Below are 15284 nucleotides of genomic sequence, written 5' to 3'. Positions count from 1 at the left end.
CAAGGACATTGTTGCACCTGGTCAGAGAGAGAAATAGAATGATGATACCAGGCAACCGGATGGCACCTTGATTGGACAATGTGACTGATTGCTTGGGGAAGAGGAAAAACTTTTACTTTTAATTAGGTGAAAACTTCAGAGTTCGTTTTCACCAGAACTGTGCTGATATATCAAATAAAACTTTTCTTTGAGGAATCTACCTGCCTCAGAGTTTTGCTTGCTCTGGGTGTATTACTTGGAACCCCGGCAAGGGGAAAATACAATATATCAGACTCAGAGCCCCTTGCAAAGGAAGGACATCCAACTCAATCCCTTTCTCCCTACCAACACCGAGCAGATCCACCCCCCCCAAAAAAGTATGAGAACCACCATAACATAGTACCTCCAACTCCCAAACCTTGCAGTCAATCCAAAAGAATGCAATGACTGACAATATCAAAAACAGCTAAGTGATCAGGGGTTGAGCCAGCTGTCAAGGAAGAAAGCTGTGTAAAGGGGCTCTCCAGTCTAGAGAGTCGCTTTTTCAGCAACTTCCAACTGAGCGGTGGACTTTTTGGAGTCCCAGATCCCTCGGAGGGGAATCAGAAGAAAGAGCACCCTGCGGTGTGGCTCTTGACAGCAGTTGAGATAGCGGGTGGCAGGAAAGTTGAACAGAGGCTATTTTGAATTCAAACACTTTAATACAAATATTGTGAGCATTCCTAAAGGTTATGTTCATTACTAAATGAAGCAGGTTTATAATACCGTGTTTCCCTGAAAATAGGACATGTCCCAAAAATAAGGCCAGGCCTGATTTTTGGGGCGGGCATAAATATACACCCTCCCCCGAAAATAAGCCCTAGTGAAGGGGTGGGCGTGGCCAGCACAGGAGGCAGCCCTTCCCTTCCCTGGTCACCTCCTGGAGGTTCAGCCCCTTAATTGCTGCCCGCTGATCAGCTGAGCCAGTGAGGGCTGTGAAACTCAGCCCAGATCTCCAGAGCACCTCCCCAGCTGCCGGCCTCCTCCTCCTTTTCCTGCTGATCTTTCTTTACTTGGGATTGCAGCACAGACACACATCCCCAAAATGCTCCATCCAAAGCCTTCAGCCTTGTAATCCTGGAAGGGCCATCAGTGCTATGATACCAAAGAAAGAATGATGTGTGTGTGTGTGAGAGAGAGAGAGAGAGAGAAAGAAAGAGAAAGATCTGATCCAACCTCGGAGAGTTATCCAGGGCTGGCAGCAACGTTCTCTCTGTTCCCCTCCCCCTCTCTACACAACAAACACAGTGGTCCCTCACCCCCCCAAACCTTCCATGACAGCCACATCCCTTCACTAACCTGCGATACGATACCAGATCGTATTGCACCACCTGCAAAAATACAAAAATTTCCAAATGTAGCCCTGCCTTCTAACAGCCCCCCTGATGTTCAACTGTTGTTTCTCAAGGAGGATACTTGGCCATCTTCATGCTTGAAAGGATTCTACAGTGTAACAGCAGATGTCTCCCACCTTGGCAGCTTTAAGACTTGTGGACTTCAACTCCCAGAATTCTCCACAATTCCCCAGAATGGGCTAGGCGGGAGTTGAAGTCCACAGGTTGTAAAAGAGTCACAATTGCCCAGCCCTGGGCTAGGGTAGGCTGACGCCGCGCGGGTGGGAGGCGGGGCAAGGCGAGGGGCGGATGAGCCAGCAAATTAACAAATGGTTCGGTGTGCTGCGAGGCCAATAAATTGCAAAAAAACACCGAACCGTTTGTTAAATTACTGGCTCGCCGACCCCTCGCCCCGCTCCACCTCCACTATTTATTGGCAAGGGGCGGGGCGAGCCAGCAATTTAACAAACAGTTTGGCCAAACCACCTAGAACTGGCAGAATCCCACCACTGGTTTGTTTCCCTCTAGCCATCAGCTGGGACTCAGGAGGCAGCAATAGATTGGGAGTGGGCGGGGTAAGCGAACAGCGACTGGCGATCCAACAGAGGCAGAGGGTGAGGGTGAGTGAAGGCGTGGAGGGGGAGAGAGAGCTTTGGCGAACCCAAGGGGTCACGACCCCCAGGTTGAGAACCGCTGCTGTAGAAGTTTGTGACCCCTAGGAAGCTTTACAGTTGTCTGCGGGTGCGAGGGGGCTGCCACTGTAGAACTGATTGGACTTTGGCTGGGTCCATCTCTATTCCTTCGGTTGATACTCGGTAGCCTAGGTAGTCTAGTTGTGATTGGTGGAACTCGCATTTTGACAGTTTGACATACAAGTTTGCCCTCAGCAGTTTTTCCAGCACTTGGCGGACGAGACGTATGTGTTCGTCTATGGTTTCCGTGTAAATGAGAATATCGTCCAGGTAGATGAGGACCCCTTTGTAAAGGTGCTCATGTAGGTCTTCATTTATCAGCTGCATAAACACCGGCGGGGCTCCTTGCAGTCCAAAGGGCACTACCTTGAACTGGAAACTCCCCAGGGGGCAGTTGAATGCCGTTTTCCACTTATCTCCTTCCCTGATGCGTATTCGGTAGTAAGCTTCCCGAAGGTCTAGTTTGGTGAAAACTTTTCCTTTGGCCAGGTGGGCTAGCATGTTGTTCATGAGGGGAAGGGGATATAAGTTGTGTACGCAGACAGCATTGATAGTGCGAAAATCAACTACCAGGCGCATAGAGCCGTCTTTCTTCTCTTTGAAAAGGACCGGTGCCGTGACCCGTGGTTTGGCTGGCTCAATGGAACCCCTTTGTAAATTCTTGTCTATGTAGTTCCGCATTTCCCACATTTCATGGGGTGTCATGGCATACAGTTTAGGTTTAGGCAGTTTCGCTCCAGGGATGATCTTGATAGCACAATTGGCCTTGCAGTGTGTGGGGGGGGGGTAGAACGTCACACTCTGCCTCGCTGAATACCTCTGCAAGGTCTTGGTACTTCCCTGGGATCTGATCTGTGTCATAAGAGCTGTCGGATGTGGCCGACAGTTGCCCCGCTATACCCTCAGGGAGGGGCCCTTGCATTGGCGGTGTCTTCTTTTGCTGAGGTGGGAGGGATTGGGGTCCCTGCATGGGGGGCATCTCCCCTGGTTGGGGCGGCAGGGATTGGGGGCCCTTTGATATCCTCAACCTGCGTGTTCCCTTGCCACCAGATGATTGGACCCCATTTGTCCAGCCACGAGAGTCCCAGTATGACTGGATCTGTCATTTTGGGGGCTATTATGAACCAAATTGTTTCCCAGTGATCTGCTAGCTCACTGGTTCGGTCAGGTGTGTGGCGTAAGTTCCCCCCACTAGAGATCCATCAACTTGTTCAAATCGTATTGGGTGGTTGAGCTTTTTGACTCGAATCCTCAATTTTAGGACTGTGGGTAGGTTAATCAGGCACCTCGTGCAGCCCGAATCTATTAGGGCTTGGAAAGTCCCTTGGGTCCCTGTTTTCGGGGCCGTTAGGCATATAGGGAAGAGAAAAGGGTGGATGGGTCCACTCACCATTGGGTCGTCTTCACCCTCGTCCTCGCTGTCATATGATTTGGGGGATTGATTTCCATCATCTGGGATCCCCCTTGTTTCGGTTAGGTGGGCGAAGACCTCTGGACCCTGGGGGATTTTCCGTGGCGTGTTGGTGGCGCGCTTGGGCCCTCGTTCCGGTCGTGCCTTGGGCGGTGGGTCTGACCGCGGCCTCAGGGTTCCACACGCTGTTGCCAGGTGACCAATCCCCCCCCACCTGTAGCACCTCAGCAGGCTCCGTGGGGCGACTGGCCTCTGGGTAGGCTGTGGTGCTGTGGTTTCTCGTCTACTGGGTGGTCCCTGGTCCAGTTGGCCTCTCTGCTTTCCATCTGGTTGCTTTGACGTGTCGTTGGCCCGCAACCCTCTGTCGACTTTTATCGCTACTCGGAACCATTCGGAGAGTCGGTTTGGGATGTCCCAATAAGCGGTCACTTGGGCGATTCGCTTGCCTAGGCTTGTTCTAAAGAAATACACTAGTAGTCGCTCTGGTAAGGGAGGTAAGGTCCCAATGACTCTCCTGAATTCACGGATATGCTCTCTGATGGTCTTCCCCTTCTGCATTAGGTTCCTGAGCTCGTCCTCCACATGGGGTCTTCCTCTGCCTCCTCGAACCAGGCTCGTAGTAGTTGTAAGAACCCATCTGCGTTTTGCAGTTGGGGGGCCCTGTTCTTGTAGAGGACTGCTGACCATCTCCTTGCTTCTCCCTCCAACCCTTCTGAAATGGCACTCACTAGGGCTCTGGGAAATGGGTAGAGGTGCCATAGCACTCGATGTAGATCTCAGCTGTGTCGAGGAATTGCGCTAGCTGGTCTGGATCGCCATCGAACTTCCCTCTGAAATGGGGTGGCTCCTCCCTCTCTGCCCTCTCCTCCCACTGCGGGACTCTGTAAACTTGCCCTCTGTGCCACTTCCTCATCTCTCCTTCTAGGGTAGGGAGGTGATGTCCTATCTAGGCTGCTCTGCTTGCTGTGTAAGGGGGGAACCCATGGATGCATATTTGGGCTTCCTCTCCTTCTGCTATGGGAGTGGGGAGGGCTGTGCTTCAGTCTACGGCCTCTCGGTTCAGCAGACCAAACTGGCTCTCCCTTCTCCTCTGGCCTGCATGATGGCCCCTCCTCCTGAATGATGGCACGGTCAAATTTCTCCTTCAATTCGTCTATGGGGCTCTCGAGTGGCTTCCCTGAAGCTTTTTGGTGCCTGGCCTACTGCCAATCCCATAGCCAGTCTGCCCCCCCCAATTCACTCAGGGGTTTCCCCTTCCCTTGCGCGTTCAGGAAGGGAAACTCAGCTTCTGCAGATTTTGGCAAAGCCCACCAATATTCATCTTTTTTTTTTCTTGGTTTGTGGCACGATCGTCTGACCTTGGCTGTCTTGCAGCTTCGCTGGAGGAGGGAGGGGTTGAGGGTCCGTAGCATCCAAACTGGCTGGGATCAAGATTGGCTCTTTTCCAGTTGCCTGAATTAAACTCTCTTTGGACAGTTTGCTTTCCGCCATGACGTCCGGACTTCTTCTCCACTCACTCCATACATCTGGCAGGGAGCTGGAGATCTGGAGGTCAGCCAGTTTGGCTTGGAAAGGAGTGTTGGCTTTCTGTCAGGTTTCGAGGTCGTCTCAAATAAATTGCATTTCAAACAAAGTCTTTGAAGGAAAACTCCTATTGATTAAGCTCGACATTCTAAAATCCAACTCCATTGAAGCCAACACTGACTTCCAGACCCCAAACCCTCCCTTTCCATTCCCCACTCCCCTGCACTCATTGGCCATCTTCCAAGTCATTCTACCCCTAATCTACTGCTCCAGCTCAAAGGAATTTCCCCCTCCCATCCCATCTCCTATGGGATATTATCTCCAGGGAAAATAAGTAGGTGAAAAGTCAAACGTCCCTTTCCAGACACCTCCCTTCTCCTTCTTATGTCAGCACTAGAGTAAATGCAGCTTGAAGTGCTGACATCAATATTTAAATATGTAAAGGCAAGTTCAAAAATACTGTATTTGTTTTTCATTAAAATGCATGTCGGGCTTCAATATTAGATGGATAATAGTTTAGTAAAATTGATATTCTTCCATAGTAAATATAATTATATCTAGAGAAGGAGCAACATACTGAATATATAGTGCATTCAGAAAGTATTCAGCTCTCCTTCACTTTTGTCAATTTTGCTATGCTGCAGCCTGCTTCTACAGTTATTATAATTCATTTTTTTCTCATTAATCTACACTCAATACCCCATAATGATAAAGTGAAAACAAAATTTTAGAAATGTCTGTTAATTTATTAAAAAGAAAAAAACTGAAATATCACATTAGCATAACTATTCAGACCCTTCACTCAGTACTTTGTTGAAGCATCTTTGGCAGCAATTACAGCCTAGAGAAGTGATGGCTAACCTTTTTGCCATTGCGTGCCAGGAGGGGGGGGGTGGGGGGTCCCACTGGAATTTGGCAAACGGGCCGTTTCTGGCTTCTGGAGGACCTCTGGGGGGGCAGGGAAGGCCATTTTCACCTTCCTGAGACTCCTAGAAAGGCTCTGGAGCCAGGTGAGAGAGAAAAACGGGCCTTCCCCACCACCCCCGAGACCCTCTGAAGGCAGGAAACAGCCTGTTTCCCTACTTCTGGTGGGCCCAGAAGGCCCGAAAATCAGCTGGCCGGCACGCGCATGCACCCCAGAACTGAGCTCGTGTGCCCACTGATATGGCCACAGGTGGCACGCATGCCATAAGTTCGCCATCATGGGCCTACAGTCTTTTTGGATATGATGCAACAAGCTTTGTACACCTGGATTGGGGGAATTTCTGCCATTCTTCCGTGCAAACCCTCTCAAACTCAATCAGGTTAGATGGCAACCATCAGTGGACAGCCATTTTCAGGTCCCTCCAGAGATGTTCAATAGGGTTCAAATCAGGGCTCTGTCTGGGCCACTCCAGGACATTCACAGAGTTGTCCCTAAGCCATTCCTGTGTTGTCTTGGCTGTGTGCTTAGGATCCCTGTCATGTTGGAAAGTGAACCTTTGGCCCGGTCTGAGATCCTGAACGTTGTGGAACAGGTTTTCATTGAGGATATCCCTGTACTTTACTCCATTCAGCTTTCCCTCAATTATAACCACTCTCCCAGTCTCTGCTGCTGAAAAACACCCCCACAGCATGATGCTGCCCTGCACCATGCTTCACTGTTGGGAGGATATTGAGCAGGTGATGAGCGGTGCCTGGTTTCCTCCAGACATAATGTTTAGAATTGAGGCCAAACAGTTCAATCTTGGTTCATCAGACCAGAGAATCTTGTTTCTCACAATCTGAGAGTTCTTCAGGTGCTTTTTTGCAAATTCCAAGTGGGGTTTCATGTGTTTTGCACTGAGGAGAGGCTTCTGTCTAGCCACTCTGCCATAAAGCCCAGATCGGTGGAGGGCTGCAGTGTTGCCCTTCTGAAATTCTGTCTCACTTCCGTACAGGATCTCTAGAGCTCAGCCAGAGTGACCATTGGGTTCTTGGTCACTTGTCTTACTAAGGCTCTTCTTCTCCAACTGCTCAGTTAGACCAGGTGACTAGCTCTTGGAAGAGTCCTGGTTGTGCCAAACTTCTTCCGTTTGAGAATTATGAAGGCCACTGTGCTTTTAGGACTCTTCAGTGCAGCAGAAATTTTATTGTACCTTTCCCCAGATCTGTGCCTTGCTATAATTGTGTCTCTGAACTCTGCAGGCAGTTCCTTTGACCTCATGGCTTTTGCTCTGCTATAGTATGCATTGTCAGTTGTGAGGCCTTTTATAATGTGTGTGTGCCTTTCCAAATCGTGTCCAATCAATTTAATTTACCACAGGTTGATTCCAATCAAGGTGTAGAAACCTGTCAGTGAGGATCAAGAGAAATGGGAGGCACATGAGCTAAATTTCAAATGTTGTTGCAAAGGAACTGAATACTTATACCAATGAGATATTTTATTTTTTTCTTTTTAATAAATTTACAGGCATTTCTAAAATTCTGTTTTCACTTTGTCATTATGGGGTACAAGATATAGATTAATGAGAAAAAAATGAATTTCAACAACTGTGGAATCAGGCTGAATATATATACACACAGAAACACATACATATACATAGTCAATCAGATTAATTTTGTAGTTATTGTTCAGCATGTTACTTTTCCTTTCCATGCAGCTAAAATAACCTTCTAATAAAAATGTTATTTGATATTTTTGTCTTTATTTTCCCTTAAAAAAAGCAAGGTTTTTATAACTTGAAATATTTGACCAGCAATATTACACATGCTGTTCCATTATATACTAGAATGGTTTTGAAAAATCTATACATTGTTGCAGTAATCATAATCAATATCTAGACAGAAATCAAGAAAATCTATTAATGAACTTTGTAAATTAATATTTGGATCAGAAACAACATCTGGGATCAATTTTAAGAATGTTAATTGTGCGGAACCTGTATTTCCTCCTACTATTTATTAAGCATGTGATATCATATAGGGAAGTATTTGCATTTTTGTTTTAATTGTTTTGTCCAATACACTATTCAACAGTGTGGCATATCTCTAATTTCTAACATTTTTGTCATGCCTTTCACTAGCTATTTTGTGCAAATATTGATATCTTTGTTTTTCAGAAGACTTTAAAAACAAGAAGCATTATTCTAATTCAATCCTATATATGTTTATCAAGAAGCTAATTTTTCTAGTAGGGTTTACTTCCATGTAAATAGTTTGGGATTCATTACTTTGCTTATCAGCCGAAAAGTATCTGCACTCCAGCTCCAAGCCAGAAATAGAAAATTAATCTAGCAAAAAAAAACAAAACAAAAAAAAACCAGTTTATGAATTAAAGTTTATGCTCTTGGTCTTTCAATTATTTTTTATCTGAATAAAAAATACATGGTAGAAAGTGTTATCACAGGTTCCCAGATTTAAAAAAGCTTAGTTACATGATTGTATTATTATTTTTTGACAGTTTCAGAATCAGTATCAGATAACTACCCTGTTTTCCCCAAAATAAGACATCCCCTGATAATAAGCCCAATCGGGTTTTTGAGCGCATGGCAATAAGGTCAAGCGCTTATTTCAGGGTTCAGAAAATATAAGACAGGATCTTATTTTCGAGGAAACCCGGTATCAGAATAGAAAAAGAATAAAAGGAGTAAGTGGTTTTAAGTATTCAGCAGATGGGTGAACAGAGAAGGATGTGAAATTCCACATCCATCAGTCAACATCTAATGTTCTCTGTTGTTCATCTTTTGAACAACAAAAGACGATATAAACAGCTTTTTTATGCTCTGCCCTGTAACTTCCTTGACAATGCCCAGTCTGTTTTCTTGTGTAAGGCAAACACTTTTGTATTAAAAAAAAGCAGAACAAAAACATCACCAGCATTAGAAGTAGGCTACTATCCGATTTCAAACTAAACACACACCACATTCAACCGTACGTTGGTGCTGTTTACGATTTACAAAGGAGGTGGCAGTTTTAAGTTGCAATGACACTCGACAACCAAAGCTACAGATTTTTAACAGCATCCCGGCATTGCTTAGACTGCTTTTTCTGGACGCGGATTCAGTGGACCTTTGAAAGATGCGGTTAAATCGGACGCTCGGTTAAAAGCATCTTCCAATACAGTATTCCAAAAAGCAATTAGTCTCTCCCCACGACAAATAGTAACCACTACTGCAATTGAATAAATTATCTCTCCTCTTTTTTCTTTATTCTACATTTTTAAAACCAAAAGCTGTCCATACGACACTTCGGGGACAGGGGAGGCAAAAAGCAGGAAGGGGAAACTGCGAGAAAGCGGCGACGACGAAACCAATACAGTACACACTCTTTCTCTCGAAACCTTAAACGTCTTTTTGGACAGCACAGTAGAAAAATACATAATTGCTCTGATCAAAGCTAGGAACCAGTGCGGGAGTAAAGGATAGAGTGTACGAACGGAGATTCCTCCCTGGTCTATTTTCCGAGCCCCACAGAACAGCCCCGGGGATGGCAGAGAGGACAGAGAGGCATCAAATGCCGAAGGGAGATGTCACTCACCGACTCCGTATTTCTCGTGCTCTGTAGGAATCCACATGAGTGTGCCTTTTGGTCCTCTTTTTGCAAACAATACCAGAAACAGCTGCAGATCCTCTCCAGCTCAAAAAAACAGCAGCAGCTGCTGCCGTTGCCAATAACTCTCTCCTCCTCGCCCAGCGGCCAGCGGTAATACAGGCGTGATTGGTTTTGCGCGCGGCTCAGCTTCGCTCCACAGCCTTCAGCGGAGAAGTCATTGTTCTGATTGACTAAACCACCTCGAGCTCTGAGACAGTGACAGCGAGCTCCGTCTCCACCCCACCGAATCTTCAGGGCCCCTCTGCATGCTGGGAAACGGAGTATTTTGCTCACCAGCCACCCCGAAAGACACGCCTATCCTTCTTGCAGCTCTTCTTCGCGGAGCCCGCTGGTGAACCAAAAGACGGCCGCTCCCGACATACTTTGGGCCAGGGAAGAAGGAGGAGTTCGGGGAAGGGAGACGCCTTACCGCTTCCTATTGGTATAGGCGCCAATCCAAGACTGGAAGGCGGCGCTTTGGGGAGAAATTGCTGTACCTACATCCCTGACGAGATGGCTTGTTCGCGGGACTGGGCGGCTGAGGAGGGGAAGGGTAAGTCGGATATCTTCTTCCCGGCGCTTTTCCCTGTTAAGGGGAAGAAGCGTGCCTCGAGTGTCAAGATTCCCGGGACTTTGTTTAGAAGCTCAAAAATGAGACGCTGGGCAAAGATGGAGGACGGGGTTAAAGGTTTAAAAGAGAATCTGGTTCGTTTTCCGCAAGGCAGCGAGAAGTCCTTCAGTGTATATGTAATTCCGTAAAAATGGCCCCTTGAAAGAAGCATGAAGGAATTGGGTTTCAATTTTTTAAATGTTATTAAAGGGCAGCGTGGCATTTTTGGGAGGAAGAACAGCCATTAAAAGTGGCTTGAAATGAGTCCTTGAGTTGAAACTTCCCACCCTTCGTTATTCCTGTAGATCATGAATACTGAAGGCCAAATATGGCTTTTTTGGGCTCGTACCTTGGCATGCATATTTTCCAAAGAGACAAACCGGGACAGGAAGTTCATTTTATTATTGCTGTGATGTCCCGTTGCCTGGAGGCCGTGCGGATCTGGATGGGGAGAAACAAGCTCAGACTCAACCCCTCCAAGACCGAGTGGCTGTGGCTTCCGGTGTCCCGGTATAGTCAGCTAGTACCATCATTGACAATAGGGGATGAGATCTTGCTCCCCACAGAGAGGGCCCGCAACTTGGGTGTCCTCCTGGATTCACGGTTATCTTTAGAAGATCATTTGACGGCCGTGGCCAGGGGTGCCTTTTATCAGGTTCGCCTGATCCGCCAGTTGCGTCCCTTTCTGGATCGGGACGCCTTGCGCACGGTCACTCATGCCCTAGTTACCTCCCGTATGGACTACTGTAATGCTCTCTACATGGGGCTACCCTTGAAAAGCACCCGGAGGCTCCAACTGGTCCAGAACGTAGCCGCGCGGGTGATTATGGGCGCAGCTCGTTACGCCCATGTAACACCTCCTACGCGAGCTGCACTGGCTCCCGGTGGTCTTCCGGGTGCGATTCAAGGTGTTAGTTATCCCCTTTAAAGCGCTCCATGGCTTAGGACCTGGGTACCTACGAGACCGTCTTTTGCCACCAATAGCCTCCCACCGACCAGTTCGTTCTCACAGGGAGGGACTACTCAGGGTACCGTCAGTCAAATTATGTCGACTGGCGACTCCCAGGGGGAGGGCCTTCTCTGTGGGGGCTCCAACCCTTTGGAATGAACTGCCCCCAGAGATACGGAATATCCCTGATCTCCGTGCTTTCCGCCGTGCCCTCAAGACCCTGATGTTCCAACAGGCAGGGCTAAACATACGAACATATGAATGATTTTTTAAATGTTATCTAATTCTGGGTTTTATTTGATTAACCAAACTAAGTAATAATTTTAATTAGCAGTTTTATGATGTTTGTGTGTCTATATTTTTCTTGACTGTACACCGCCTTGAGTCCTACGGGAGAAAGGCGGTATAGAAATATAATAAATAAATAAATAATAAATATTACAATTTATCAGAATATTCAGACAAAAGGGATTCCTATTTATTTATTTATTTATTTATTTATTTATTTATTTATTTATTTATTTATTTATTTATTTTATTTGTTTTAATTTGTATACCGCCCTTCTCCAACAGGACTCAGGGCGGTGAACAGCCAGAACAAAACAGAACATACAAAATTTAAAAAACAATTTTAAAATAATTAAATATTTTTGGCCGCAATTTAAAACAAATCCAATTAAAATCAATTTAAAATTAACCAAAACTATGGGGTCAAGCCAGCCTGGCTAGGTGAAATAAATAAGTTTTTAGGGCCCGACGAAAAGTCCGGAGGTCTGGTATTGTACGTATCTCTGGGTGGAGGTTGTTCCAGAGGGTGGGCACTGCCACAGAGAAGGCTCTCCCCCTGGGGGTCGCCAGCCGACACTGTTTGGCGGACGGCACCCTGAGGAGGCCCTCTCTGTGCGAGCGTACTGGCCGGTGGGAGGCTATTGGTGGCAGAAGGCGGTCTCGTAAATACCCCGGCCCTAAGCCACGGAGCGCTTTAAAGGTGGTCACCAACACCTTGAAGCGCACCCAGAAGACCACCAGGAGCCAGTGCAGCTCGCGCAGGAGAGGTGTCACATGGGAGCGCCCCATCGCTCCCATAATCCTCCGCGCGGCCGCATTCTGGACCAGCTGGAGCCTCTGGGTGCACCCCAGGGGGAGCCCCATGTAGAGAGCATTGCAGTAGTCCAGGCGGGAGGTGACGAGTGCCTGAGTGATCGTCCGTAGGGAGTCCCGATCTAGAAAGGGACGCAACTGGCGTATCAGGTGAACCTGATAAAAAGCCCCCCTGGCCACGGCCGTCATATGCTCTTCTAAAGACAGCCGTGCATCCAGGAGGACGCCCAAGTTGCGAGCCCTCTCCGTGGGGGCCAATGATTCGCCCCCAATAGCCAGCGATGGCACTAGCTGGCTATATCGGGATGCCGGAAGCACACAGCCTGTTTCTCCCCATCCAGGCCCGCACAGCCTCCAGGCACTGGGACATCACTTCAAGGGCATCGTTGGGGTGGCCTGGGGTGGAGATGTACAGCTGGGTGTCGTCAACGTACTGATGGAACTCCACCCCGAAGCCACGGATGATCTCGCCCAGTGGCTTTACATAAATGTTGAACAGAAGGGGCGAGAGGACCGACCCTTGTGGCACCCCACAAGCAAGGCGCCTCGGGGTCGACCGCTGCCCCCATGTCAACACAGATTGCGACCAGTCAGAGAGGTAGGAGGAGAACCACCGCAGAACGGTGCCCCCCACCCCCAGCCCCTTCAACCAGTGCAACATGATACCATGGTCGATGGTATCAAAAGCCGCTGAGAGATCTAACAGGACCAGGATAGAGGAGCAACCCCTATCCCAAGCCCTCCAGAGATCATCCACCAATGTGACCAATGCCGTTTCCGTGCTGTACCCAGGTCGGAAACCGGACTGGAGCGGGTCTAGATAGATAGCTTCATCCAGGTACCGGGGAAGCTGCTGCGCTACCACACTCTCAACAACCTTCGCAACGAAGCAAAGGTTGGAGACTGGACGATAGTTAGCCAAAACAGCTGGATCCAGAGAGGGGCCTCACAACCGCTGCTTTCAAAGTGGCCGGCAGGACCCCCTCACTCAGAGAAGCGTTAACAATCCTCTGGAGCCAGCCTCGTGTAACCTCCTGGGAAGCCAGTACCAACCAGGAGGGACACGGGTCCAATGAACATGTGGTCACGTTCAGCTGTCCCAGGATCTTGTCCATGTCCTCGGGAGCCACAGGATCGAACTCCTCCCAGATAACGCTCTCAAGACCTGCCTCAGTCATCCTGTCCAGACATACCCAGTCAGAGGCCGGCCCTTCCCGAATCTGAGCGATCTTGTCATGTAGATACTGCACAAAATCCTCAGCTCGACCCTGCAAGGGGTCATCCTGCGCTTCCAGATGGAGGAGGGAGAGGGTCACCCTAAATAGGGCGGCTGGGCGATTATCTGATGACGCAATAAGAGCGGCAAAATAGCTGGATTTCGCCGCTTTTATCGCCACTAGGTAGGTCTTAATATGAGACCTCACCAGTGTTCGGTCGAATTCGGAGTGGCTGGTCCTCCAACTGCTCTCTAGGCGTCTTTTCCGGCGCTTCATCTCCCTCAGCTCCTCGGAGAACCAAGGAGCTAGGTGAGTTCAGTGCCGGGTCAGAGGCCGCAAAGGCACGATGCGGTCCAAGGCCCCAGTGGCCGTACTATCCCAGGCAGCCATCAGGTCTTCAGCCGAGTCATGAGCCAGAGTCTCAGGGAATGGCCCAAGCTCCATCTGGAACCTATCAGGATCCATCAGGCGCCTGGGGCGAAACCACCTGGTCGGTCCTCCAGTCGAAGGAGCGAGTGGTCAGACCATGACAAGGGTTCAATGACTATATCCCCTGTATCAAGGCCACTCAACCACTGACCAGAGACAAAAACTAAGTCCAGAGTGTGTCCACCCGTGTGAGTGGGGTCATGAATTAACTGAGTAAGGTCCAAGGCCATCATGGAAGCCATGAACTCTCGAGCCACCTCAGACGTTTCGCTGACAGATGGCAGGTTGAAATCCCCCATGACTACAAGTCGGGGGGTATCAACTGCCACCTTGGCTATGACGTTGAGCAGCTCAGGCAGGGCCATTGCCATGTGGCAGGGAGCCAGGTACGTGATCAACAAGCCCATCTGTACTCCATGGCCCCACTTCACAAAAAGGGACTTACATCTGGCTATCTGTGGAACAGTGGTCTCCCTCGGATCCAGACCTTCCTTTATGATAACCGCCACCCCCCCCCGCCCCTACCCTGAGCCCTCGGCTGATGAAATGCACGGAAGCCTGGTGGGCACATATCCACGAGGGGAACTCCCCCCTCCTGGCCCAACCAGGTCTCCGTAATGCCTGCTAGGGAATCCCAATCTTTAGCTTTTATCCTGTTTTATAGTTAACATAACAAAGAACTCTGAAAGAGGAAAATTGATTGGACAGGATAATAGCATACATGCTCATTAAAATGAGGTCTGAGGTCTGAAGGGTTATAAATTGTAAGGAAAAAGGTTGTTTAGATCTCACAAAAGAGATAAGCCAGATCCCAAGTTGTACTGACAAACTTTACTTATCTGGAGTTAGTCTCCAGCTTGTTCATCAATTTAGAAATGTTAAAAGCTAATCTGAACATCACTTTAAAAGAGAGAAAATCAGATTAAAATCCACCACAGAGAAGGCCCTTCTTCTGGGTCCCACCAGATGTATCTCCCTCAGGGATGGGACCCGCAGCATTCCCTGCCTCCCCGCTCTGATGGGTTGGGTAGATGTGACTGGCAAGAGACAGACCCTCAGATAATCTGGTCCCAAGCCATGAAGGGCTTTAAAGGTGACAACCAGCACCTTGAATTGCACCCGGAAGCAAATCAGCAGCCAATGCAGCTCCTGCAGGAGAGGTGATACATGTGCACACTGGGGTCTGCACAAAACCATGCAGGCTGCTGCATTTTGCACCAACTGGAGTTTCTGGATGCTTTTCTAGGGCAGCCCCATGTAAAGCGTGTTGTAATAGTCAAGACGGGAAATAACAGGCATGAGTGACTGTTGGTACGGATTGCAGGTGCAGGAAAGGGCGTAACTGGCGCACAACTTGCACGAAGGCCCTCCAGGCCGCGACCTGCTCTGCAATATTTCTTCATATTTAATCTAACTACCTTTGGCTATAATTAAACCTTTTTCCTGCT

General features: G+C 48.4%; 2 protein-coding genes across 2 annotated transcripts in view; one reads left to right on the top strand and one right to left on the bottom strand.

The window, feature by feature from the left end:
- Positions 1-9762, bottom strand: part of DOCK4 (dedicator of cytokinesis 4) — a 705907-nt gene extending 696145 nt beyond the window's left edge. Inside the window, exon 1 of the mRNA XM_070948091.1 lies at positions 9477-9762. Within this exon, the coding sequence (XP_070804192.1) occupies positions 9477-9513 (37 nt within the window). The 5' untranslated portion in view covers positions 9514-9762. The remainder of the gene's footprint in view (positions 1-9476) is intronic.
- Positions 9763-10011: 249 nt separating this feature from the next.
- Positions 10012-15284, top strand: part of ZNF277 (zinc finger protein 277) — a 166934-nt gene continuing 161661 nt past the window's right edge. The window contains exon 1 of the mRNA XM_070947134.1: positions 10012-10083. Within this exon, the coding sequence (XP_070803235.1) occupies positions 10044-10083 (40 nt within the window). The 5' untranslated portion in view covers positions 10012-10043. The remainder of the gene's footprint in view (positions 10084-15284) is intronic.

Source organism: Pituophis catenifer, unplaced genomic scaffold (genome assembly GCF_029215685.1).
Source record: "Pituophis catenifer annectens isolate HBS135680 unplaced genomic scaffold, rPitCat1.0.hap2 SCAF_7, whole genome shotgun sequence".
Taxonomy (NCBI): Eukaryota; Metazoa; Chordata; class Lepidosauria; order Squamata; family Colubridae; genus Pituophis; species Pituophis catenifer.
The sequence above is the reverse complement of the archived record's forward strand: the minus strand, read 5'-3'. Positions and strand labels throughout refer to the sequence as shown.